This window comes from Lissotriton vulgaris, chromosome 12 (genome assembly GCF_964263255.1).
Source record: "Lissotriton vulgaris chromosome 12, aLisVul1.2, whole genome shotgun sequence".
Classification (NCBI taxonomy): Eukaryota; Metazoa; Chordata; class Amphibia; order Caudata; family Salamandridae; genus Lissotriton; species Lissotriton vulgaris.
This window is the reverse complement of record NC_141700.1, coordinates 131,064,420-131,092,246: the sequence shown is the minus strand read 5'-3', so window position 1 is coordinate 131,092,246 and position 27,827 is coordinate 131,064,420. Positions and strand designations below refer to the sequence as shown.

Sequence of the window (27,827 nt, the reverse complement as noted above, 5' to 3'; positions counted from 1 at the left end):
CTGTCCGCAAACGCCGAGCTGCAAAAGGAAACTGTAGGTCCGGACGGAAGAGAGAGGCGGACACACCTCCAATTTAAAAACATTTAATGCACTTTGTTTTTAAACTGCATAGTCAGAACATGACACTTTATGAAGGTTTTACGTTTAATTGACTGGAGGAAAAAGCCCAGGGAATACAACTTATGTTTCTTTTTTAGATAACTATTTCTATACAGTTAGTATATTGTAATGATTTTAAATAATTGAACAATAAAAGGTTTTTCAACTGTTTCAACTTTCAACTATGTGTACAGAGAGGGGCGGGCCGGGCCATGGGAGGGAGGAGGAAAAGCGGTGCATGCACTTCTAAGTGCGCATGTCTGTTTGGCCAGCCGTCTAAATCCGTCCAAGAGACATGCGCAGTTAGGTTTCTCCAACCCAGCTGTATTGCACAGCCGGCTGGGAGAAACTGCACAGACTCCCTGTGCCAGAGCAAGCGTTTAACCAGCCCGCTCAGGGCAATCCCCATGCTGCTCTCATGCTCTTGGTCATCGCACGATAGCAGTGCGGGGATTGCACAGGGAGTCTCTGATGCTGTCCCAGGGTCTGCTGGGACCAGAAAGTAGCAGAACACTGAGACGGTCTGCAGCTTCAGGTAAGTCATTTTTTTATTACCCCACCCCCTGTGCTCCCCCGCCCGTGCTTCAACCCGCCCCACCCCTTTTACCTTTATGTTTATGTCGTCTGCCATTGGGCATGAGCGAATTAACAAGTGTGCCTTGCTAAACTTACTGGAAGAGTGTTTTTCTTCGCTGTTTCAGGTTGGAATGGATGATTACTAGGTAATCTAAAGCTTTAAGAATGGTCTAAGCACCCTAATATTAATACTATTAGTTGTACATTTAATTGATAAACACTTTGCTCATCTGCTTTTTAAAAAAAAGAAATAGTCTGACAGCGCCACCATGTGAGGGACTGAATAAATTTGTGCCAGTAAAATGAAATAAGTGCTGGTGCTGAGCACCAGAAAACACTGGCACAAGTTAAGCACTGGTATGCCATCTGTTCTTTGGATGCAGTAAAAAGGGCACACATTCTATCATAGTACCCCGTTTGTCCCCTCAGAAATTGAAATAAAAACAAGTTGTTTCATTAAATGTACTTAAACATCAAAAAGTTCTGAGTTGGTACTTTTCTGTTTCAGATGAATTATATTGCTGCTGGCTTTCATGACGGGGTCCTTCTGTATGCCCAGGCCATCAATGACACCTTAACCGAGGGGGGGAGCCATCAAGATGGACCCGCCGTCACCCGCCATATGTGGAATCGGACCTTTTACGGTGAGTGCAGTGCTACATTTTTACTGGTGTTTGCAGGCGGTGGGTACTGAACTCATTTTTGTGAACTAAGAGAAAAAGATAACAAAGTGAGACAGAAGGAGGGTGCTTAAACTATGAAAACTATGAAAAGGGGACAAGAGTAAGGTAAAGAGACAGAAAATGTAGGGTGGTATATTCACTGGTTTAGCATGGACGTCATGGGCCTAATGGAAGCCTGGAAAATGGCTCTCCTCATCTGCTATAAGCCAATAGGTCTCACCTATATAGAGCTATTGGCTTTGCCAATGTGTTTTAGTCATGTTGTACACCAGCGTGGCTGCTGTTCAGCATGGCTAAAGGTTAGTGGCATGAAGTTTGTACAACTTTGTTTGACCTCTATGTTACTCCACTGGCCACCATATTTAATTCCTATGGCGTTACTCTTGTGTCCTATGCAGATGACCCTAAAATTGTGGTGTAGATGACCAGAAATTCAGAGGCTACTGCCACAAGCTTCTGCAATGTTATCTTGCATACAGGGGAATGGATGAGAGCAAACTGCCTAATATTCATTTCCTCCAAAACCAAAGTTTGTTGTTGGGTAGGAATTCTTCTTTTTGGTCTCCAAGATGGTGGCTTCAGGAGCTTGTAACCTTACCGACTCCAGTTGCAAAGGCTGCAAACCTTTGAGTTCAGTTCAACTGTAACTTTTCTTTCGAGGACCAGATTAAGTACATCACTTCTGCCTCTTTTTTCTCATTGAACCTGCTCAGGAAAGTACTCCCTTTTATTTCAGTAGAATTGCGGAAAACAGCAGTATCTGCCCTTATAGGAACAAAACTAGATTATTGCAATGCCCTCTTTATGAATACAAAGAAAAGACTCTTGAAGAAGTTATAGATCATACAAAATGCAGCCATCTGCACCTTACCGAAAATTATAGGTGGCGGCTGGCTTCTAATTTACTGATTGAATCGTCTCGATGTATGCAGATGTAGGAGTCCGACCGCAGTGCATGGAGGGCAAATCGACTTGTAGCACTTATTCTCACCTATATATGTGCCACTTGCCGCTTCTACACTTGTGATTCATTCTCCGTGCACCTCGGTTGGACTACTACATCTGGATACATCGAGACGATTTGATCAGTACATCACGAGCCAGCAACTACCTATAATTTATGGGATAGTGCCGGTGGTCACTACGGGCATTCATTTTTGTACCTGTAATACTAGATAATCACGCAATCCGGGTTTGGCTCCCGCCATTTTTTTAGGCTATTTGCCATGTATACTTATGTTTAGCGGACATTCTATCAGGCATAATTTGTTGTGTCCTAAAGATGATCCCTCTAGCTTGACAGGGATTTAAACGACGTCTATTTCAGTATCTTGACCTAATTTGTTTGATCGTTGATTTCAATATAAGCAAAGGTGCTCTGTCATTGTGGCTTTTCCATTGTGTATAATGTAGCCACACAATGTAGCCACATGCTGCTCCATGCCTGAGTGCTGACAGTCTAATTGACTTCTTCTTTTGTTACATATTTACCCACTTTTATGTTTCTTTCATTCTTTTCCTTCAATTCAAACAGATACAATATTTCAATGTTAATGTAAAACAAAGGGATGATTGTATTTCTGTGGTGTACTACTTGATATGTTCTCCTGTAAGGGACCCTTGTTCCTGTAGAACTTACTAGTACCCTAGGTTCCTTCTGACTTCCATGGTCCCCTTGTCCTTCTAAAACGCAGACAGCTGGTTAGGCTGCATAGAGAAAGGACTGATTTTTTAGGTTGAACAACTTCAGTTTGCTAGGAGAGACATCTCTCGCCTTGGTGAAATGTAAATTAATTTTATGCATGATAACACAACAGAATGAAGTCTGTGCTAGCTTTTGTTGCATTCATTTGCAGTGTTCACAGATGACTTTTCTAGGCCGTAGCTCACTGTCTCACTTCTTTCCCCCTCCTGCCTCTGATCAACACCGTCTCCATCATTTTCTTTCACGCCCCATCCAGAGGTAAAAGTAGGCGGGTCAGAGGGGCATGACATACCTATACTTTTTTGATTTATGAAGAACCATTTCCCTACTGTTTGCAAAAGACAACCATCCCGGTACGGTTAATTCCGATAGTTGAAACGCTTCAGCTGAAGTGTCATTCAGCGAGTCTCCTGTGCTGTGGAACCAAAGCAGGGCAGACAGCTAAACAAGCCTTCCTGCCAGGGTGCCTGCTTGCCTGGAAGATATGCAAATGTGCGCAATGAGATAATCTGCAAATGTAAAGGTTAATCTGCAAATGTAAAGGATGCTTGGAAGCCGGTACTGGCTTTAATTGATCGAATCACTCTAAGCTTTGTGATGACAAAGATTTATTCTTTTTGAGTGGTGGTGGAAGAGTTAGCAACTGAGCTTTGAAGTGCTTTTAATTGTAATTTTATTTATGCAACGCTTACTACCCCAGAGGTCTTGTAGTTAAAGGACAGTAATGTAAAACAATTGCATTATGTACAGTCTGGGAATGACTAAAATCTACATTTTGGAAACACCATCTAACTTGAAACTTTGCAGTCTATCTTATACGTTGTGTAATGCAAGTTTAAAATAATGGCTTACACATTCACTGTGCTTTCTGTCACAGGCTGTGACCTCGTAGCACTAAAAATACACAAGTCACTATTCTGCAATGCACCAACTAAGATTTAATTCTGTGGCTCTCTGGTTACACACACAGACCTCTGCAGTCCATTAACTAATAGAAGTTTCATAATGTACTATGGTGAATTTCTCACTGAGTAACAACTTTTTAAATTTATTTTACATTTATGCTGTGCCTTATTTTATATGTAGCTACCCAACGGTGAAAGACCAAAAATAACACAGAATATTTTATTTTTTTACCCAAACCTTTGACCCCGCCCCCTTGCTCACTGACCCCGCCTCCACTGCATGCAGCTTCACAGTTCACATTCTTTCTTAATGCACTTTGACCGCTGACTCCATCCACTCTCTCAATCCATCCAGTCTCTCACTCCCTTCACACTCTTGTGCCACTCATCAACATCATTGTCCATAGCATACATCCTTGCCCCAATCTCTTCTCTTTCACTGTATACTCACTTTCTCACTGTAAATAGACGCTCTCACTCAGTTCTTAATTTAAGCCAGTGGTTGCAGGTGAGACCCTCTGCACTCGGGGGCAGCTCCTCCATTAGGGCGGAGCAGCGTCGCCCCACTGCTTTCTCGCTCGATTTCAAATTTAAAAATGGTATTTTAAAGATCATTTTATTTTCTGCTTCTCGCACTGCGAAGAAGCAGAAGGCAGGGGTATGCCTGACTGGGGGCGGGTGGGAGGATATTCCTGGTTGGGGTGGGCGGGTCGGGGAGCAGTGGCTTGCACCACTTAAGTACCCTGACTGTTTGGTCGGCCCTGGGTCCGACCAAAGCTATCATGTACACTTTACATTTTCCCTATGTAGGCTGCATGCAAACATCGGGTCGCATGATGTTTTAGAATATAAACTGCTTTGAGCAGTAGAACCCTGATTTTCATTTGAATGCTTTCCTTAATTTCCCACAGGTGTTAAGGCACATGTGCCACTCCCGAAACTCTCAACCAAACTAAACAACGGACTAGCTTTACACGCTATCCTTCACCTTCCCCATAATTATTATGATAAACACTACACAACCTAGAATGCATTATAATATCACCATTTTCTACATGGTGCCTCATCAACCCCCAATAAACAATCCCATCTTTCAAACAAAACAATCTTCAAGTCCAGAGCACCCAAAACCATTGATCCCCCCGCATCAACGTTTATAATGACATCATTCTGAATTTCATCTGAGTAACTATAATGATTATTCCTGCTGCTTTAGAATTGCATACTCCACGCATACCGATTTTAATCCATCATGACCGGAAACCCAGCTCCTGTGCCAGTCAACATCAGTTAACCACTCCGCCGCGGCAGGAATTCTGCACCTGTGCAGCACATTCCGATCGCGGGCGTGGTCATGACGGCTCCTGGCCGTCATCAGCACACGCCCACTGTAACTGATGACGACCGGGAGCCGTCATCAGCACCGAAGGGGTTAAAATCAGATCTTCCCATTGTTTCCCCTACTTTTCCTAATCCTTGCTTTTTTCATGTTTCACTCTTTTCATACACGGTTGCTACCTCTCCAAAGTTGAGACGAAAATCATTTAATGAGCATTAGAGGTGGTGAGATGCACACCTTATCATCCCATGTTCTTACCGATTTAAACCAATTCAGAACTATATCGGCGTGCGTGCTTGCCGCGCTTCGCCTCATTGCGCTATAATGATACAAACCGCGAGGGGAACCATAACAGATTCCACCAAGCTGCACAGCCTGCATTACTGAATGAATCAAATGAATTAAATTCAAATAAATTGTCTTCTTTTTAGTCCATATTTTTTAAATTCATTTTATCATCCTTCTTTTTCAACTATTCTTCCAACTCATTTTATCCTTTCCACTGACCAAAGCAATCATGTGCACATTTTCGATATGTAGCCTAGATAGAGAAAATGGCCTCCCTACAGGTGCCCATCTGGGCGCTGTCTGAGACTCCACGCCTGTCACAACGCTGCCATTGCAGCATTGTGATTCGCTTGCAGGAGGGGAGGGAGCATGCCTGTTCCTGTTCAGGAGCAGGAAATCGCGGACCCGGCCCAGGAGCAGAAGCAGCGCGGGACCGGTCAGGTAAGTTTTGTTTTTAGGTCTCGCGACCTATCAATGTGCGCAAGCGCATCGAGCAGAGCGAGAATTCAAGTGGCGAAAACATCGTGAAACCAAAGGGCTTTCAGCCCCGCGGTTTTCATGCCGTTCACGTGAACCACGTGATTAAACATGCACGCGCATCGGCAACATTTCTCAATCACCCTCCCAAAGGCACGCCCCCCCATCAGGCTCTCCCGCCCCCATCAGGCTTCCCTCCTAATCCGCCGCAACATTTCTCAATCACCCTCCCAAAGGCACGCCCCCCCACCAGGCTCTCCCGCCCCCATCAGGCTTCCCTCCGAATCCGCCGCAACATTTCTCAATGACCCTCCCACAGGCACGCCCCCCCAACAGTCTCCCGCCCCCATCCGGCTTCCCTCCTAATCCGCCTCCCCTCTCTCGCATTCCCGCCCAAGCTCTCCCGCCCCCATCCGGCTTCCCTCCGCCATCTGCCTGCCACACTAGAGCTGCGGACGCCTCAATCTCCTCCCACCTCGCATGGCCGTCCTTTCTGCCCGCCAGCACTTCAGTTCCGTCCCTCCTAAAACAATCTGAACGCTCATTCACAGAAGCTTAGCAGAGCAGAGAGCCTGGCAGCGTCATTGTCTGCACACAAAGCTGTGGGGCTGCTTTAAGCCCGTGCAAAAGGTGGACTTTTCCTTAAAACCACATGACGGTTTGCTTTGAACATACGTTTCTGGTAATCGGAATTTCAAATTTAAAAGCATAAATAAGATCTTGTATACTTGCTGATATCAACCACTAACGTGAAAATGTTTGTGAATGCTTTACACAGGCCTAGCCAGTAAGGCGCGTGCGTTGTTACAGTACTGGAGCACAGCTGCAGCCCTCGCGCACCACATCAAGCGAAGCTAAAGCGCCAAGATGCTCCATCCGTGGGAGCTGCGCATTTTACACAAACCAGAAAATTCAACGTCACATGTATTCTCACCAGTGCTTTAATTTTGCAGCATTTTGTGTTTGCATTACAATTTTAGCCTTTAACATAAAGGCTCCTAAATAAAATATTGTCTCAACAGTTCAAATTCCCTACAATAAAACAGCAGAAACGGCACAGACACTGCCCAGAATATTAATAATAATCGCTTACAAACTGACAAACTCGCTTATCTAGAATATTAAAATATGTGCACGAAGGATTGCACGTTTGAAACACGTGAACAGGAACGACGCCTTTGAGGCCCAACGGCACGTGCCAAGCATAGGTTCCCAGACCTCAAACAGTGCAAATTGTCCTCAGGGCAGAAGAAGGTCTTTAGGAGTGGACACCCGATGCAAAACGTGACAGCAACACAAACCTGGTGACAGGAAACACTGTACAGCTACAGCCACAACATTTACCAATCCAATTGTGCATTCTGCGTTGTCAAGGCAGATGCGGTTATGTGTTAATGCATCACGTGCGCTATCGTGACACGTGACTTTTAGTCTGCTCTCCCAATGAATTTCCACTGTTTAACTTCGTCATGGGGGGGTGTTTAATATCGCCACATCAAAGGCATCAATCACCCTCCCACAGGCTTCCCCAGCGCAGCCCCGCCCCCTGCTTCACGGCCAGGCCATCTGTTCCCAGCAGCAGCATTTCTCCTGCGCCAGGCCACATTAAAGGCTCTGTGCCACTTTCACCCACACAGCACCACTTTCAGACACGCAACGCCACTCACACCCACGCAAGCCCACTATCACCCACGCAACACCACACTCACCCACGCAACGCCACTCACCCAAGCAACACCACTCACACACGCAACGCAACTCATCCACGCAACGCAACTCATCCACTCAACCCCACTCATCCACGCAACACCACTCATCCACGCAACCCCACTCATCCACGCAACCCCACTCATCCACGCAACGCCACTCATCCACGCAACGCCACTCATCTACGCAACGCCACTCATCCACGCAACGCCACTCATCCACGCAACGCCACTCACCCATGCAACACCACTCATCCACGCAACACCACTCATCCACGCAACGCCACTCATCCACGCAACCCCAATCATCCACGCAACGCCACTCATCCACGCAACGCCACTCATCCACGCAACGCCACTCACACATGCAACGCCACTCACCCACGCAACGCCACTCACCCACGCAACACCACTCACACATGCAACGCCACTCATCCACGCAAAGCCACTCACACACGCAACGCCACTCATCCACGCAACGCCACTCATCCATGCAATGCCACTCATCCACGCAACGCCACTCATCCACGCAACACCACTCATCCACGCAACGCCACTCACACATGCAATGCCACTCACCCACGCACTCACTCACTCACTCACGCAAAACCACTCACACCCACGCAGTGCCACTTTTACCCACACAGCACCACTTTCAGATACGCAACACCACTCACACCCACGCAAACCCACTATCACCCACGCAACGCCACTCACACCCACGCAGTGCCACTTTCACCCACACTGTGCAGTGCACAATTGGTCTCGCAGTAGGAAAGTTGGAGCTATTGGTTTTGTAAATGACAAAGCCCTTTATGTTTTTAAAATGAAAACAAAAATAAAAGGCATTGTTATTTGCAATTGTAAAAGCTCCAACTTTCCTACTGCGAGACCTATTGGCAACGCCAGTGCTTGTTATTTTTATTTTTTACCCCCCTCGCGGTAACCCCAGCGCGATAACCACAACGCGCCCCCCCTCGACCCCCCCACCGGCGAGATTTGTAAGCCACGACTGACTGCGCTTCGTTTTTGGGAACCAGAGTTTATTTTGCATTATCAGACTTGGACTCAGAAGAAGCAAGAGAAAAGCAGCAAAGGGGAAGAGAAAGTGGAAGTGAAATATGGAAAAACGGCAGCCAAGGCAGAAAGCAGGTATCAAAGCATCATACTAGAGTGCGAGATAGCAACAGGGACAGTATATTAGATGGCGAAAGGGGCAAGATGCAAATTAAAGACTAGCAAACCTTGTTATGAGGTAATCTCGACATTAAGCAGCTACGAAGGCAGGCTTCTTAGAAAACAGGGCCCTTCTGTTGTATTGCAGCCCCCGTAGACGCTCAACCACTGAGGAAGATTCTGCAATAGGCAGTTGTGTAGGACCCACTGCTGTGTTAGAACTAGAAGTATTTTGTAACTTAAGAAATAAAATATTCTAAAATTCACCCTATGTCTCTGGAAATGTATACTGATGTAGCAAAGATGGCTTAGGCCCTAATCCAACCAAGGATAATGACCCACTTCTGTTAGTTTCAAAATAAAGCTTCAGTAAGCTGTCTCCAGTTGAAGAGGACAGTTTTCATCTGCTGGTTCTTATGGAAGAAGAGCTGTAAAATGTACTACAACATTTCAGCGGTGTCCAAGCGGAAGCTGTCATTCATATCGGGCATGGACTGCGCACTAATGAACTTTGCCTAAAACGGAGAGGTAACTCAATAGCGGTAGCTCTAAAATCTCTTAAACTTAAAACTGCCGGGCCAAGATTTAACCCACTACTACAGGTTTTACAAGCAAAGTTAATCCCAGCTATCACTTACGGGAACGAGTGCCTCAGGGGAAGAGATGGGGATACTTTGGGGCATACTGTGTCGAGATCAGCAAGAATAATCTTCAGCCTCCCAAATTACGTATCTCCTGCACAAATCAGGCTGGAGTTTGGTTTGCAATCGCAAAAAATATCTCGAAACAGCGCCTATGTGAAATGCTGGTATAGGATCAGAAGGTCCAAACAAAACTCTTTGAATTTCCATCTGTGGAAAGAGATAAACTCAAGCAAAGCCTGCACAGCAAGAGACCCCCTGACAGCATCTATAAACCGCCTAGGCCTGAAGGAGCTCTGGGTAACTTCGGGAGCGCAAAACAGCTTCAATAAGACAGTGAAAAGTCTGTCAGTAGTAGAGGACAAAGAATCGCACAAGGGAAGGTCTCATGGATGGTGTGTGCTGCAGAGCTATACATGCCCCAGCCTGCAAAACGCTCTGGATGCTGGCTTTAACAGGAGATTAAAAGAGAAATATCTTCGGTCCCGAATAGGAATCCTCCCCGTCTTGCCGCACCTTCCACCATGGAAGCCATCCTCAGCAATAACCAAGTGCCGCCTTTGAGGGAAAGCAGAAGAGAGCATCACGCATCTATTATGCACCTGCTGTGTACTGGACCCTGAGCGACTATTGTTTTTGAAAACAATCTTTAACACCAGGAGGATAAGAACCTGCAGGCAAGCAGTGAAGGCTTGCCTTGGAGGAGGAGACCAACAGCTGGAGTTTCCGGTTCGTACAATTCATGGGGGCGGTAGAGGAAAAAATTAAGAGATCCGGTGCACCACGAACAGCTTTGAACGCAGGCTCACCATTTCCCGGAATTGGCACTCTTCATTAGGAAACGCCTGACGCAAAAAGCTTTCCTTTTAATAGATCGAAAATAATCTTTTGTTAAATATTGGGCACCTGACACATTACGGACCAGCAGCATCCCCATTATAAAATCTAACTACTAGGCGGCTATACAATGTTAATAGTCTTGTTATTTTTTAAATATATATAATCCAAAGGCACCATTTTACTCATGTATATATGTTACAGGGTCCTTATAAGACTGTCTTAAGGGGAGATTAAGGTCTGCCCAACGCACATCAGACAAATAGATACTCCGTCGGAGCCAGGCCCGGACTGACAATGGCGGGCACCGGGCAGTCCCCTGGTGCGCCCCACGGGTAGGGGCCGGTTTTGGGCCCCCGGTTGGCCGTAGCTGCAAAATCGGCCCTGTAACAAAATCGGCCGAAAACCGCCCCGTCAAAGAGCTCGGCAGCACCCCCAAACCCCCCCGAGTGGGGAGTGGGGGCCGGCCGAGCAATTTGCCGGGGCCGGTTTTGTTTCCCCGTCCGGCCCTGGTCGGAGCACGGCACAAGCCAGCTGAACAAAAAACGTTGGGTAGTTAACATAAACTGCCCCACAGCTCTTTATATTGTTGGACTCCCACTCAACACAGTGCAGCCGGACATGCCATTGAGCTCCCGCTTTTGAAATCGTGCGATCGCGCACATGGTTGGATCTGAGATTTCTATATTAAGTGAGATTCTCCAACCTTTACGGTCCCACCAGTTGGCCGACCGCCAATATTGAACACAAGCAATCGCTCCCGCACATGCACTGAATGCGAGCCATCGCGCCCGCCCGTATGTGCCCTTGCACTTTCACCACAGTAATGCGATAAAGGCATTGTGTAATTTTATTATTTAAGACAACAATGATTGATCTAATTGTCCTGAAGATGATGCCCAGTATCTAGTGCTGGCATCGAAACGTCGTCGACACCCGTACGCCATATGCAATATGATTAAGCAATATTGTAATGTGCAATGGTGTATAAAGAAATGATCTAAGTCTGTAATATTCTAAACATAAGTGTACAGACGTATTTTACTTTGGCCTTTGGCCATTCTGTGTTCGTTGTTGTGTCTCAATGTTCTGTGGGTCACGGCTGTGCCCACTTGTCATCTAATGTTTGAAACAACTTCTTAATTTTGTTCTTATATGAAAAATAAATTCTTGTCCGGCTGGATAAAAGACATACTAACTATTTAGAGTATGATTATTGTATGAATGTAATCTCTGCTCCAAAAAATAGGGACCAATGTTCTCTATAATATGGTACTGCCCAAGGTCCCTATACTATACCTTTTGTGTTCCCCTGTTTCTTTGTAACAGTGACCAGCAGTTGTGGCAGTAAAACTATTGTCCAGATTCATAGCTCTTTTTACTTCTGCCCATGAGGGGAATGTCTACCAGCTCTTCCCAAAGGTCCAGAACCTAGGGATCTGGGGTCTGTTTCTGTGCTGCACAAAACAGTGGGCACCTCTTTGCAAATCTGCTGATCTTCATCTCTGATATACCAGCCTGTTTTTCTGTCCACAACCTTGTGATCCTAGTGGGAAGTGTATTGGTCTTTCCTTCCATCTGAGGGACGAGTTGGTATTTCCTTCCTCTGTGAAAATCTGCCACCCTTTCTCATTTGCCCATTACTTCCTGCCAAGAGGACCAGATGTATGCCTTAATTTAAGGCCAGTCCTCAGATCCGGCTACAACTTTCGACCTGTCAGAACTGGCCTGGCTGGGGACTCTTGCTCAGATGTCCTTAAATCTGACTAGCAACCCTGATAGGATGTTTTCACTTTTTTAAGTAAACGTTTGAAGTGACATTTGGTGCTGCACACCCGAGCGGTCTGGTTACTGGCGCACATAGCCATGGGTGCAGCGCACAGAGACCCTCCACTGCTGCACACAGAGGAAAAAAATGAGAGAGAACATTGTCCAGGACCCTTGCCGGTTTGGAGTTAACCCCTAGGCACTATTGAAGAAGGGAACTTGTGGATTTTGAGAAGGAACTGCCTAGCACCTGTCAACATGTACTAAACTTAGCCAGGGCAGAAACACGCTGTCAGAAATGCGGGTTTTTACTTTGTGACTGGCTTAGCACTGCCAATAAAGTTAAAATATCTCAAACCTCCGAGTACAAAGCCAAACTTTTTTGTGATCAGCTGTAAGTCATTAGCTGCGGCCGCGATTGTACCGCTGTGCGGTAAACAAAAGAACAGGGCGGGCCGTGACGAACCCCAGCCGTCATCAGCACACGCCCACCACGGGGCGTGACAGCTGGGGTTCGTCACCAGCATGGGAGGGGTTAAACATAAATATCAGATGCATGCGTTTCTGGAGTAGCACATGCCAGATGCAGTTTTTTTGACCAAGACGTGGCTGACAGAGCAGTCTTCCCCTCATCTGCTACTAGCCATTCCAGGGGGTTTTGCCACTTGCGAGTCGATAAGCAAGTACAAAAATGGACAAGCGCTATAATTTTTAAACAATCTTTGCATTGCGTCTTCTCTGAGCTTGAGATAGAGGGATGCGAAGCTGCAATCTTCTCTCTTGCACTGACCAGTAAGTGTTCAATAAAGGGATGCTTGATCTATTGCCTTCCTTGGCCAGCATCCAGTTTTGTGTCAGCATGTGCTTATGTCCTGTCTCCACTGGTACTGGGTTATTATAATTTCACGGTGGTCGGGGATTTGATTTCACACTTCGAGGAAGTGTGCTGGGTGGCAGCCGCGCACTGTAACTGCTGACTTATGCAGTATGCAGCTTTTGCAACATGTAACCACTTCGACACATAGATTGGGGCCTTTGCTGGACCCTTTCTTCTCAAATGTAGCTGGTCTAGTGACCGAGTGGCCTATTCCACTTACCTGGTCGCATCCTTTTGCAATCCTCTTTACGGTCTTGTGTGAGAAGGGGTCTAACAGTCATGCACCTATACAGGTGGCGCATGCGTGGCGATTGACCAAAATTGCACCAGCAAAATTGTGTGATGCTTTAACGACCAGTCGGCCTATTTTGGACAGATGTATTGAGCTGCAGATGAACAAGTAACAAGTGGATCATGGGAGCACTAGATCATATTGCTCTATTAGAGACTCAAACCTACCCGCAGACAAAAAACATCGGCAGAATGGTTTATCAAAAAGGTGTTGGTGTTGAAAAAACAGTGCAACCACCCTGAGCACATCTGGTGGAGGACATGTGATCCCATTTGTAAGAAAAATCTACTTGGTAGTCAAAACAATCTACCATTGTAGAATTTAGAACGTTGGGCGCGATTCTAACACCAATAAATTTCAGACGGCTCAAAACTCCACTCGTGAGCTATTTGCGGTGGTGCTGTCACTCTCATCCTTATTGCCAGTCTCAGTCTCGATCGCACCTTCTGAAGTGGGATGTAATGTCTTAGCCCAGTTCTTCTTTGACAAAGTGAATCAGCTGTATGATACTTTCCTGGCAAAACCCAGAGATATTGAATGTATAAGAGCCTGGTTTGATTGTTCATCGAATGGTGAACTCTTCTGTAAAGTCAGATTCACCGCTGGACCCAGCTTCATCGTCCATTGCGGAAAGAAGCAGGGAAGTGGTTAACCCACTTCTGGGCGAACTGTTAAATTGCTCCCTGTAATCAGGTCAGGTTCCTGGGCGCTAGAAGCATGCAGTGGTAGATCTACTGTTGAAAAAATCATTATTGGATCCCACCAAACCAGAAAACTACCAGCCAGTTTCGCTATTGCAGGCCTTCTCCAAGATAACAGAGAAATTTGTTAATAAACAGCTCTTGAGTTTCTTGTAGAGCCATAACATGCTGCCTAGCACTCACTCTGGCTTTTGCCCCTCATATGGTACCGAATCAGCCTTGTTGTTGGTGAGAGAGGCTGTCCATCAGGTTCTGGACATGGGCGATTCTACGGTGCTGCTGCTATTGGATCCTAGTGCTGCGTTTGATACTGCGTTCCATAACATCCTGATTGAGAAGCTCTGGGGTTGTGGTGTGGGTCATAAAGCACTGAGCTGGGTCGCTTCATTTCTGCAAGAACGGACCTTTCAAGTGTCACAAAAACCCCATCAGTCAGAAGGGTTTCCTGTGAAACATGGTGTGCGCAGGGATCCTCACTGAGCCCAACTTTTTTAATGTGTACATGGAACCGCTGGAGGATATCATCGAACGCTGGGGCTTTACCATAATTTCATATGCAGATGATACGCAGCTTATCATCACACTGTCACAGAATTCGGCTCGGATGGCCTCCACTCTGTGCTTATGCCTTGCACAAGTTGCTAGGGAAACTAACTTCAGTTGTCTCAAGCTCAACGCTGAGAACACCGAGGTTCTCACCTGTGGCAACCAAGCAAACATTTGGTCCACTGCATGTTGGATTCAGGAGTTGGGCTCAGCTCCTGTCCCTTATCCTAAGGTCAAGAACCTTGGTGTTTGGCTTGATGATGAGATGTCTGTTGACAGTCAAGTCACTGCAGTGGCAGGAAAATGCCTTGGACTGCTCAAGATGCTGAATAAAATCTTGTGCCAATTACCAGAGTAGGCTTTGGTTATATCGAAACTTGATTATTGCAATGTTCTGTATCTGGAATCACTGAGGGACAGATCGACAGACTCCAGAGAGAGCAAAACTGTGAGGCACGCCTTCTTCTGAATTTGCCAAAGCGTGCATCTATCGGGAACGCACACAGGAAATTACATTGGCTGCCAGTTAAGCAGAGATCATTGTTGAACCCCTTGCCTGCTGGTGACGGCTCCCGTCCATCATGGCACACAGTGCTCGTGTGCTGATGACGGGCGGGAGCCGTCACGACCACGCCCGCGATCGGAATGTGCCGCACCGGAGCGGAATTCCGGCCGCGGGCAAGGGGTTAAATTTTTTCACAAAGCTTTTGCTAACAAAGGGCCGGGATAATTTCAGTCGTTAGTAAAACCGCTTTTCCCCTCAAGGAATCTAGGGCCAGATGTACAACCATTTGCTTTTGTGAGTCGCAAATTGCGAAATATTGCAAGTCGCAATTTGCGGGTCACAAAAGTAAATGTACAACAGTGTCAGAGACACTGTTAGCGATTCCAAATGGGGTGGCAAAATGCGAGGCTCATGAATATTAATGAGCCACTCACAATTTGCGACCCCATTGAGAATGGCCAGCACTCACAGGGGTGGTGGCCTGCTGAGGTCAGCAGACCACCATGTCTGTGACTGCTTTTCAATAAAACAGATTTTTTTTAAATTGCAACCCGTTTTTCTTGGTATACAATGGTTACCACGGATTTTTTAGAACGCGGTACCGTTACCACGCTACTTTTACCACGCACGTCATTACAACGACATGCGCTGGGGGGCGCTCCAGGATAGTAAATACTTTAATTTACTATCCAACTCCTTTCCCTAGAGTCCACGGGGACTGGAGTTGGAATAGTAAATTAAATAATTTACTATCCAGCGCCCCTCCACGCAAGTCGTTGTAACGACTTGCGTGGTAAAAGTAGCGTGGTAACGGTACGCGTTGTAAAAGTACACGTGGTACCGTCATACATCCGTTTTTCTTAAAGGAAAACGGGATGCATTTAAAAAAGAATAAATTAAACGTTTTCATTTAATTTTTTAAGGACAGGTAGTGGTCCCTTGGACCACTGCCTGCCCATAAAAAATATTTCAGAGCCAGCGATCTACGACTGCATTACTACCCTTTTGAAGAGGGTGGTAATTTGCAAGTTCTTTGCGGCTGCAATTGCAGTCGCAAAACATTGGTACATGGCTTGTGACTCGCTATTAGGAAGGGAACGCCCATTCCTAACAGCAAGTCGAAAAACACTATTTTGCGAGTCGCAAATTATTTGCGAGTCGCAAATTATTTGCGAGTCGCAAAATAGTGTTTATACATGGCACTTTGAGAATTAGCATTCGCAAACGGGCCGCAAACCCGTTTGTGCATGCTAATTCTTGTCGTTCATCCGGCCCCTAGGATCTGCAGTGGAATTGCTGGTGACTTTTCGAAAAAGTAAAGAAAGTGCGCTCGGTGGCAGCTCTTTCAGCTACCAGGAGCCAAAGTTGTGGAACACCTTGCCCTTATCAGTTCGTCAGGTGCAATCGGAAGATCTTTTTAGGAAACAACTTAAAACTATTATTTTTAGATCAGGATGCTCGAGTATTTAATAAATCGTATTATCGTATTATTGATATTTTTTTTGGGGTTACAGGGAGATTAAGTGGCTTGAATCAGATAAGTCCCAGTTCCAAAGGTTAGAACCCGGTTGAAGCTGGTCGGACCCGCTTCCAGTACCAGCAACATATCCATTATGCACCATCTTCCATAATAATGGATTAAGTTTCGCCTCGGCTGAGGTGGACGAAATGTAACCATGTTGTTGTGGATGTGCACTGCCGATTTGGAGAAACCCCAATAAACAAAGTTTTTACAAAAAACAATGGATTAAGTTGCTGGAGGCGAGGAATTATTTCTCACCAAATAAATAGATATCCTGGTACAAAGCATCGCCTGCTATTGGGGATATATGAGCTTTACTGCAATGAAGGGTTTAACTTGCTGCAGGAAAAAAGAGGTTAGCCTGCTACAGAGGAAGAGTTGCACCACATGAAAGAGTTTAAGATTCTGAGACAAAGGGTTCAACCTGCAGCAGGGTTGTAATTTATCTGAAGCAGGGAAGAAGAATCCATGCAGCGATTAAGAGATGTACATGCACTAGTAAACATGTTAACCTGCAGTGGGAAAGAGGCTACCATGCAGGTGTAGAGGTGGCACCACCATAGGGCGAGTGGTCACTATATGTCAATTGTCTTCAGCCCTCTCCAGGCGCACGCCTACAACAGTTGAAAGGGATGAAAACATGGACAGCATTTCATGAGCAGCAGGTAGTCACTACTTGGGCATCAGACAGTCATTACCTGGTCGGCAGTGACCACTGGGCGGGCTGCAGGGCATCAGTTTGTGGGTAGCAGGTGGTCCCACGTGTTCCCTAAGGAAAGAGTTATAAGTACAGCGACCGTAGACCCCTGCCTGGCTCCTGACATCAGAGGCCTGCCAGTACTAAAGCTCCTTCCTGCTGAGTCTTGTTCTATCTCCAGAGGGCTCACTCCCTCCAACGCCGCTTAAATTTCCATTCACAGTGTGTTCTCTGTGTCTGAGCAAACAGTCTCCTGCTTCTTCTGATCTCTGCCAAAGCTGCAGGTTAGCCTGAGCTGTGAAATGCAGCCCCTTAATCCGCCCGCTTGCCTTTGGAGTGCTGTGGAGTCTCCAGTAAATCTCTGGCGGTACGAGCCCGGATCCTACCAGAGTTTGCTGACATGCCGCCTTCGGCTAAGAAGATTATCTGACTCCGAGACTCAGTTCGCTATCAGTGATGCTTAAGAAGAGGAATTTATGTGGGATTTACAGTCCCTGCTTCTTACAGCATGGAGATGGTGATTGGTGCGACTGCCTGTTCCCTGCACATCAAACCGCACACTGCTCACCTCTAAATCGTAATCCAGGCGGCTGCGATTCACCAACACAGTCTTCACCGCTGCTGTGCCATCGTGTCGGCCATCCTTTGCTTAATCGTGAGCCGCGGCTTCTGTTCCACCAATCACAGTTCATCTCACTGATGGCTCGTGTGACCCTTCCCAATCACAGTTCATCTCACCGATGACACGTGTGACCCTTCCCATTTCCCACTCCAGCCAGGATCCATCGAAATGCTGACATGAGCCATGTTCCATGCCACTGCTGCCACCAGGTGTGGCTATCTTCCTGCTGACACCACCCACGACTCCTTCCACCACTGACATCAGCGATGATTCCTCCCATCGCTAACCCCAGCCAAGATCCATTGATCTGCTGAGACCGGCCATGGTCCATCTTCTACCTCAGCATTTATTTATTCCACATGCGACACCAGCCAAGATAATTCCATCTCCCGATAAATGTACGATCCATCCCCTGCGGACACCAGCCAAGAGCCATCCCTCATCTGAAACTCGCGGTCCATCTTACTGCTGACATGCATATCCAACCCACTCAGGTCATCAGTAGTTATCCTTCCCACTACAGACGCCATTCAAGACCAGTCTACTGCTTCCACCAGCCGTGACCGATCCCGCTTCAGACAGCAGTCATAATCCATCCCTCTCCTGACACCGCTTATAATCCATCCCACTGTTGACAGTCGGCATGACCCTTCGCCTTGTTGACAGCAGCAATGATATATTCTACTCTAGACACAATCCTTGAGCTGTCCTTTGTCTGAAAAGAACCATAATGCATCTCACTGCTGACACCGCTTATAATCCATCCCACTGTTGACAGTCGGCATGATCCTTCGCCTTGGTAATAGCGTTGATATATTCTACTGCAGACACAATCCTGAGCCGTCCCTCATCTGAAAAGAACCATAATGCATCCCACTGCAGATACCAGCTATGATGCTTGCCCCTTTGAGTACAAGCTGTGATCCATCCCTCTGCCGTTATCACCCATGTTCTATTCCACATCTCCCCCAGCCATGACCCATCCCACCATTGACAACAGTCATGGTATATCCTGCTGCAGACATCAGACATGATCCATACCCACCGAAACATTAGCTATCCATTTTGGGCTGACTGAAGCATAATTCATCCTACTACTCACACTAGCAGTGATGCATCCCTCTGCTCACAACAGCCATCATCTGCTCCACAGGTGACACCAATCCACTCCCACACTTACATCAGCTCTCTTTACTTTCTCTTCTTCTTTCTCTCTAAGTTGTGTCCATTTATAGCTTCTTTTCTCTCAATGTCAATTCTTCTTGCATGAATACCCGTCTCTAATTCCTATGTGCCTTCCCACCATTGTCATCTGCTCTCTTTCTCCGCACATTGAATTTATTTAGCTTTCCTTCTCTTTTGTTGTCCTTAACTCTTTCTCCATGCCCTGTGGATGAATCGTCTCGCTCTTTGTTTCTCTCCCTAGGATATATCCCCTTGTTCCCTTCCTCTTATCTCACAGTCCACAATGCCTTTCCTCATGCCTTTCCCTTTCTCACCCACTTAAAACAAAATCCAACCCAACATCACCACCTAATTTCCCAAATATGTTGCAGACATTTGTGAGTCTGGTAAGAACACTAGTTCTGGGCAGGAGGTATTGCTGGTTGTCGTTTCTTAGGAGCTGTGGGTGAGGGCTGTCTGTTGCCCTCACAGGTGGCTTTTAATCAACTGCACTTTTACCCCGTACTTAGGGTCGAATATTCAGTACCTAGGACTCCTTTCACCGTGACGTCATACCTGCCCACCTCATCTCATCCCTCCAAGGATTTTTTTTAAAACAGATTTTATTGGCATTTAGTATATCAACACTTTACATACAGTTCAGACCAAGCATTGCTTACATATATCTTAGCGTATTGCTGGTACATTATATTCAAACTACCCAACTGGTGCCCCGTTCCCTCCCTCCCTCTTGAGTTGCGTCCGCTAGTTACTCTCTTTCCTCAGATAATTGGCGACTGGTACCTCCATGAAGAAGGATCTATTGAACATGTGTTTCACATGCCTTTATGCTGATGTGGGGGGAGGGGGCCTTCCCAGGGGGGGCCTGTCTCCTCTCTATCTGCCCTGTACCTCACCTGTCGCTTGGTTTCGCGGAGGTGCGCCGTCCAGCGTTGGTTGTTCCTGCTCCTGTTCAGGTGCTGTCAGGTCATCTACTAACTGTCCCCATGCTCTGGCTGTGTCAATGGTGCCTATGCCTCTTTCTGCCTCTGCCAGTAATAGTCGCCCTTCAGCACTTGCCCATTTTTCTAGTTTGTGTCTCCATGCCCCCACTCTCTGTCCCCCTGCTGATTTCCAGTTTCTGGTGATCTCCCGTTTGGCTCGTACTAGGGCCAGGTCTTGGAATGTTGCAGTTGTTTTAGTCTTGGCAGTGTGTGGGAACCATCCCAGAATACAGTGCCCTGGGATGTGTGGGATTTCCTTGTCCACTATCGTCCCTATAATACGGAGGACCTCGTCCCAGAATGGGTTCAGTGCGGGCCGTCCCAGAACATGTGCAGAATGTGTGCCTCTCTAAGCTCACATCTAGGGCAAGCCGCCTCCTCGACATGGAAATGCTGCCTGATACGAGCCGGCGGGAGATAAGCCATAGTAGTTGACTAGTTTAGATCTTGCGTTCCTGGTTCCCTTTAGTGTTCCCTCAGCTACACCCTCCCAGGCCTCCTCTGAAAGCGGGATTCCAAAGTTGTCCTCCCACAGAGCTGGCACTCACTCCAATGGTTGCTGGATATCCTGGCTCATGGCTCTGTAAAGACAAGAGACTGTTTTTATCCTCCCCGCCCACAAGGAGACATATCAGCAACCGTACCGCGCTTGGGGCTCCACAGTTCCGGTCCCCCAATGATTTCTCATGCTCATGGTAAATGCCCTATGTAGTAGGAAGTGGCTCTAGGCAGGGCCGGACAGGGAACCACAACTGGCCCTGGCAAAGTGCTCGGCCGGCCCCCCCTCCCCCTTTGGGGGGCGGGGGGTCTTCGGTGCCGCCGAGCTCTTTGCCAGGGCCAGTTTTCGGCCGATTTTGTGACAGGGCCGATTCGGCCCTGTAACAAAAACGGCCACCAGGGGCACAAAACCCACCCCACCTGTGCGGCGCACCGGGGGCTTGCCCGGTGCCCGCTTTGGCCAGTCCGGGCCTGGCCCTGGGGTAGATCATATGCGGCCCGAAAGTCATCAAAGGGGAGCCTTTCTGAGTCACAGGATAGGTCTCCCGTTCTCTGCACACCAGTGTCCACCCAGTCGTCAAACCCCCCCCCCCCCCCAGTTCCCCCTGTGCAGAAGGCCCCTAGGTATCTTCAGCCGCAGCTCAGGCGAGTATGGAATATTATGATTTGCGCAGGCACCCTGTGAAGCCTCTGGCACCCTGTGAAGGCTTTTGTCTCCCTCAGGCACCCTGTAAAGGCTCTTCTCCCACAGGGACCATATCTCTCGTCCCCCACAGGCATCCAGTGAAAGCTCTTGCCTCCCTCAGGCACCCTGTAAAGTCTCTTGTCTCCCTCAGGCACCCTGTGAAGGCTCTTGCCTCCCTCAGGCACCCTGTGAAGTCTCTCGCCTCCATCAGGCACACTGTGAGGGCTCTCATCTCCCTCAGGAACACTGTGAAGTCTCTTGTCTCCCTCAGGAACCCTGTGAAAGCTCTCGCCTCCCTCAGGCACCCTGTGAAGGCTCTCGCCTCCATCAGGCACCCTGTGAAGTCTCTTGTCTCCCTCAGAAACCCTGTGAAGTCTCTCGTCTCCCTCAGGAACCCTGTGAAGTCTCTCATCTCCATTAGGCACCCTGTGAAGTCTCTTGTCTCTCTCAGGAACCCTGTGAAGTCTCTCATCTCCCTCGTGAACCCTGTGAAGTCTCTCCCCTCCCTCAGGAACCCTGTGAAGGCTCTCGCCTCCCTCAGGCACCCTGTGAAGTCTCTTGTCTCCCTCAGAAACCCTGTGAAGTCTCTCATCTCCTTCAGGCACCCTGTGAAGTCTCTTGTCTCTCTCAGGAACATTGTGAAGTCTCTCGTCTCCCTTGTGAACCCTGTGAAGTCTCTTGTCTCTCTCAGGAACCCTGTGAAGTCTCAGTGAAGTCTCTCGTCTCCCTTGTGAACCCTGTGAAGTCTCTCGTCTCCCTCGTGAACCCTGTGAAGTCTCTTGTCTCCCTCAGGAACCCTGTGAAGGCTCTCGTCTCCCTTAGGAACCTTGAGAAAGCTCTCACCTCCCTCAGGCACCCTTTGAAGGCTCTCGCCTCCTTCAGGAACCCTGTGAAGGCTCTTGTCTCCCTTAGGAACCCTGAGAAGGCTCTCACCTCCCTCAGGCACCCTTTGAAGGCTCTCGCCTCCCTCAGGAACCCTGTGAAGTCCCTTCTCTCCCTCAGGAACCCTGTGAAGTCTCTGGTCTCCTTCAGGAATTCTGTGAAGGCTCTCGTCTCCCTCAGGAATCCTGTGAAGTCTTGTTTCCCTCAGGAATTCTGTGAAGGTTCTCGTCTCCCTCAGGAATCCTGTGAAAGCTCTCGCCTCCCTCAGGCACCCTGTGAAGTCTCTCGCCTTCAATTCTGCAGTTTATTTTCTCGCTTTGCAGTTTCATCTTGCCCTGTGCACTGGAGACGGGCAGATGAAGAACCATACTACTTTATGAATTATTTATTATAGTCATGGGGAGCGGGGTATTTGCCCAGAATAAATCACAGGATGTTAAACCGTGGCTGGTACTCGAACCTTATTCCCCAGTTCTAAGGTGGACAGTGATAACCGATAAGTCACTTCTCCTTACTTTCGGAAGTTTTGGGCTGCCTCTAAGTTCTATGCTTCTTCTTTGCTCGCCAAAAGCCCCCCCCCCCCACCCCCAATATTTATTTAACACACATGTGTAGCCCAAATCTGACAGATTCTGTTTTTTGCTTCCAGAGCACACTCTTTTTTTGTAAGTTTGAAGTGTGATGGAATAAAGGTTTTAATAGGAGGAGAACAAATCAAGACACTTTACTTGGTGATACAGAAATAATACATATTCACTGAAATCCGTTAACCACGCATTATCAATTGTGTGCAATATCCTTTTATTAGTAAATCTGTACGTTTGTGTAAATTTTGTGACTATTTCAATGAAAAATATGCGGTCTGTAAATGGCAGTGCGCTCCCACACAGTGATTTAGTTACATTAAAAACGTGCCCGCTGCATGTCCATTGAAGGTAGTTGGGACGCGAAGGTTAGTAGTTGTAATTTGTTTAGACAGCACTGTTCTAGAGATGCCCTATCAGTTCCTGGCCCTTCCCCTGGGGTCTAGGCTAGTTTCTCATTCCCTCTCCCAGCCCTGTGGACTGATTCTTGGTTCCACCACTGGTCTTCCAGTCCGTTGCCCCGCCCTGCAGTCCGGTTCTAGAGCTGCTCTCATAGACCCTCGCTCAGCCTGGCCTAGTTACTGCTGGTTCTAGGGGGACTGTCAGTTCCAGGGCACAAGTCTCTGTCACCGGAAGTGACGTCACAGCAGGAAGTGACATCACGAAAGGTGGCTTGCATCATCAGGCTCAGTTTCTCCCCTCGCTCACCCCTTAGATGCGATTGCATCAGGGAAGCCGGCACGTGAGCAGCGTGCTGTGAGCTCCGAGCTCGTCCCAGAGAGGCCGAAGAGTGAAGTCCAGCTGTTTGGCAGGGGGGACGACGTCGGTCCACCCTACTCGAGCCCTGGACTCAGTTCCTTCACCTGCCCTAGGTGTGCATCTTGATCTCAGTCCCTCGCCCCGCCCCGCCCCGCCCTGCTCTCTCCCGCTCCGGATCCTCGCGCCACGGCTCCCGCCCCCGCGCTGTCTACGCTCGTGCGTAGGCGCGTGCCTGAAGCGTGCTCCCCGGAGCCTGTAATCCCCTTTGTCCCCGTAGGGCGGCTGCAGCCATGCAGGGCCGACCTGATAGACCCGGCCGCGCTCTGTACACGACTCCGCCGCGAACAAAGCGCGCTATTAACACGGAGTCCCGGACACAATGACCTCTGCCTCAGCAAACCTTTTATCCTCTTTTCAGCCCAGAGCAGCAGGCTCCCCCTGATGAATAATGTAAATACACATTCAGTAGAGGGAAACGTGCCGTTCCATCATCACCAGGGGTAGGAAGCGCTATTTAAAGGCAATTCCTATACAGTATAAGCGGGAGCGTTCGGTGTCGGGGGAACACAACGTCTCAGGCCTTCTTGAATGTTCTGTGCTCCGCCTAGCTGTGTGTGTCCCGTGCTTTCATCATAGCGCTGTAGTGCAGGGTGCGCATACGTCCTTGTGAAATGTAACTGTGCTGGGGCAAAGCGCCCCAATACCTTCGGTTCTAATTCGAGCCGGATAAAAAGTGCAAAAAAAAACCGTCACTTCTAGGATGTGGGTGAGGTGCATTCGTAGATCTGTGTGCCTTGAAAACGCCTGGCGCTGTAATGGATACAAGACATCATCGAGGCGCTTTGGGATACAAGACCGAGGCGCATTGGCAGAACTAAATGCATGGTTTACTTAGAATATTTGGGATTGCTGGAAAGGCGGATTGCTGAGGATTAAAAGTGCTGCCTCAGTGCCTCTGGATTCATTTAGTAACAGGTAACAGTAGAGAGTGTGGCACGGCAGGGTTGGGTTAGGGCGCTCTGGTGGGATGGGGGAATTAGACAGCAACGCTTACCTGCTGGCATATCAAGGGCTGCTGCGGGGCAAGACTGAGGTACCTCGGTGGAGGTATGTGCTGGGCTCAATTCTGGATTAATGAGGGCTCCTACAGGGCACGACGGGGGTACCTGTCCAGGTTGATTCCACTTTCACTTCCGGATTAATGAGGGCTGACAAAGGGCACGGGTGAGGTACCTCGGCGGAGGTTTAATGTGGGTTCACTTCTGGATTCATGACGGCTGGCAGAGGGCTCAGCCGAGGCACCTCGCTGCAGGTATGTCCTGGGCTCACTCATGAAGTATTGACCGGGATTTAAACTGACAGGTAAGGAAGTAGCCATCAAAATAAAATATTCCCCAAATGAAGCACACCGTAATCACACGAGCACACGAAGAGAGCAGACCCAACCTTCATTAGAAGAAGCGTTCCTTTCATCCTCCTTCCATCAGTCCATACATCCATCCTCTCAGCCTTACATCTAGTCATACATCCATCTATTCCTACACCCATCTGTCCATGCCGTCACCTTTCCATCATCCACCTATCCTTTCACCTAACCATCCTTTCAGACTCCCTTCCCCTATCCTTTCACCCATCTGCCCATTCTTCCACCCTCCCATTTATTAAACCTTCCACCCACTGATTCTTTCACTCTTCCATTCATCCTTTCACCCATCCATCTATTCTCCCTCTCGCCATGCCATCCTTCAGTGCACACTTCCTTTCATGCTTCCAATCTTCCGCGTTTTCATCCTTTCCTATCACCCATCCTTTCTCCTCCTGTGATTTCTTTCCTCTTTCTTCCTACCCCTCTTTTTCCTAATGCTCACTTTTTCTATTTGATATTCTCTGTTTTCTTCATAATTTTTTTTTTAATTTCCTTAACAATGCATATCAGCCCACAGCCCTCCGTGGTGATATTTCCTAACATTGATATTCATGACCGTGTTGTGCACACCTGCAGACAGAAAGAAGAGCAAAGCACACAAGATGATGGACGGAATGTTGCACATTGGCAAAACAGTCACCCCCAGTCACAGATCTGGGTTTAATCCATCGTTACTTTGCTCACCACGCCGCCCCAGTTCAGACATGGCCATATGCAAATCAGTCTTGACCCTGTGCCTCATGGGAACAGTCCAGCCTGAACTACCAAGCTGGAACCGGGCCCAGGGTGCTTGTTTCCGGTCCAGGGAAGACATGGCTTGGCAGTTTGGGCTGGACTTTTCCCGTGAGGCACAGGGTCAGACTGATTTGCATATGGCCATGTCTGAACTGGGGTGGTGGAGTGAGCTAAAGAATGATGATGGATCAAACCCGGGTCAGTTGACTGGGGGTTAGTGTTTGATTTGCTCCAACGCTCCGTCCATCATCCCCTTTGGTACCGACAGAAAGAAGAGGTCCATAAATACTTTGTTTTTAAGTGGGTCGGAGTTCCCCAAGTTAGTGGTCGCCCCTGCAGTGTTTGGGGGTGGTGTTCACTATGCCACTGAAGGTGCCACTCTCAGATGTGCAGTACCTGTACTTCAATTTGCAATGAGAGTACCAAGATTTCTCAGCAGGGTTGCAATACTGTTAATAAGAGAGTACTGGCACTTCTCAGTGGTTAACAATAGTACAGTAGATAGTGAGAACCTACACTTTATCATTTTATAAAGGCTGCCACAGGAAACGGCTGAGGTACATTGGCAGATGTGTGTTTCGGGCTCACTCCTGGACAAGCTAGCAGGTGTTGCTATAGGAAACGGCTGAGGTATACTGGCAGATGTGTGTGCCGGGCTCACCTCTGGAATAGCTAACAGGTGTTGCTATAGGAAACGGCTGAGGTACACTGGCAGATGTGTGTGCCGGGCTCACCTCTGGAATAGCTAGCAGGTGTTGCTATAGGAAACGGCTGAGGTACACTGGCAGATGTGTGTGCCGGACTCACCTCTGGAATAGCTAGCAGGTGTTGCTATAGGAAACGGCTGAGGTACACTGGCAGATGTGTGTTTCGGGCTCACTCCTGGACAAGCTAGCAGGTGTTGCTATAGGAAACGGCTGAGGTACACTGGCAGATGTGTGTTTCGGACTCACTCCTGGACAAGCTAGCAGGTGTTGCTATAGGAAACGGCTGAGGTACACTGGCAGATGTATGTTCCGGGCTCATTTCTGGAATAGCTAGCAGGTGTTGCTATAGGAAACGGCTGAGGTACACTGGCAGATGTGTGTTCCGGGCTCACTCCTGGACAAGCTAGCAGGTGTTGCTATAGGAAACGGCTGAGGTACACTGGCAGATGTGTGTTTCGGGCTCACTCCTGGACAAGCTAGCAGGTGTTGCTATAGGAAACGGCTGAGATACACTGGCAGATGTGTGTGCCGGGCTCACCTCTGGAATAGCTAGCTGGTGTTGCTATAGGAAACGGCTGAGGTACACTGGCAAATGTGTTTTTCGGGCTCACTCCTGGACAAGCTAGCAGGTGTTGCTATAGGAAACGGCTGAGGTACACTAGCAGATGTGTGTGCCGGGCTCACCTCTGGAATAGCTAGCAGGTGTTGCTATAGGAAACGGCTGAGGTACACTGGCAGATGTGTGTTCCGGGCTCATTTCTGGAATAGCTAGCAGGTGTTTCTATAGGAAACGGCTGAGGTACACTGGAAGATGTGTGTTCCGGGTTCATTTCTGGAATAGCTAGCAGGTGTTGCTATAGGAAACGGCTGAGGTACACTGGCAGATGTGTGTTCCGGGCTCATTTCTGGAATAGCTAGCAGGTGTTGCTATAGGAAACGGCTGAGGTACACTGCCAGATGTGTGTTCCGGGCTCATTTCTGGAATAGCTAGCAGGTGTTGCTATGGGAAACGGCTGAGGTACACTGGCAGATGTGTGTTTCGGTCTCACTCCTGGACAAGCTAGCAGGTGTTGCTATAGGAAACGGCTGAGGTACACTGGCAGAAAGTGTGTTTCGGGCTCACCTCTGGAATAGCTAGCAGGTGTTGCTATAGGAAACGGCTGAGGTACACTGGCAGATGTGTGTTTCGGGCTCACTCCTGGACAAGCTAGCAGGTGTTGCTATAGGAAATGGCTGAGGTGCACTGGCAGATGTGTGTGCCGGGCTCACCTTTGGAATAGCTAGCAGGTGTTGCTATAGGAAACGGCTGAGGTACACTGGCAGATGTGTGTTCCGGGCTCATTTCTGGAATAGCTAGCAGGTGTTGCTATAGGAAACGTCTGAGGTACACTGGCAGATGTGTGTTCCGGGCTCATTTCTGGA

At 48.1% G+C, this 27,827-nt stretch overlaps 1 protein-coding gene across 1 annotated transcript in view; it reads left to right on the top strand.

The window, feature by feature from the left end:
- Positions 1–27,827, top strand: part of NPR1 (natriuretic peptide receptor 1) — a 790,721-nt gene that overhangs the window by 367,645 nt on the left and 395,249 nt on the right. The window contains exon 4 of the mRNA XM_086947572.1: positions 1,184–1,319. Coding sequence (XP_086803698.1) covers positions 1,184–1,319 — 136 coding nt within the window. The remainder of the gene's footprint in view (positions 1–1,183; positions 1,320–27,827) is intronic.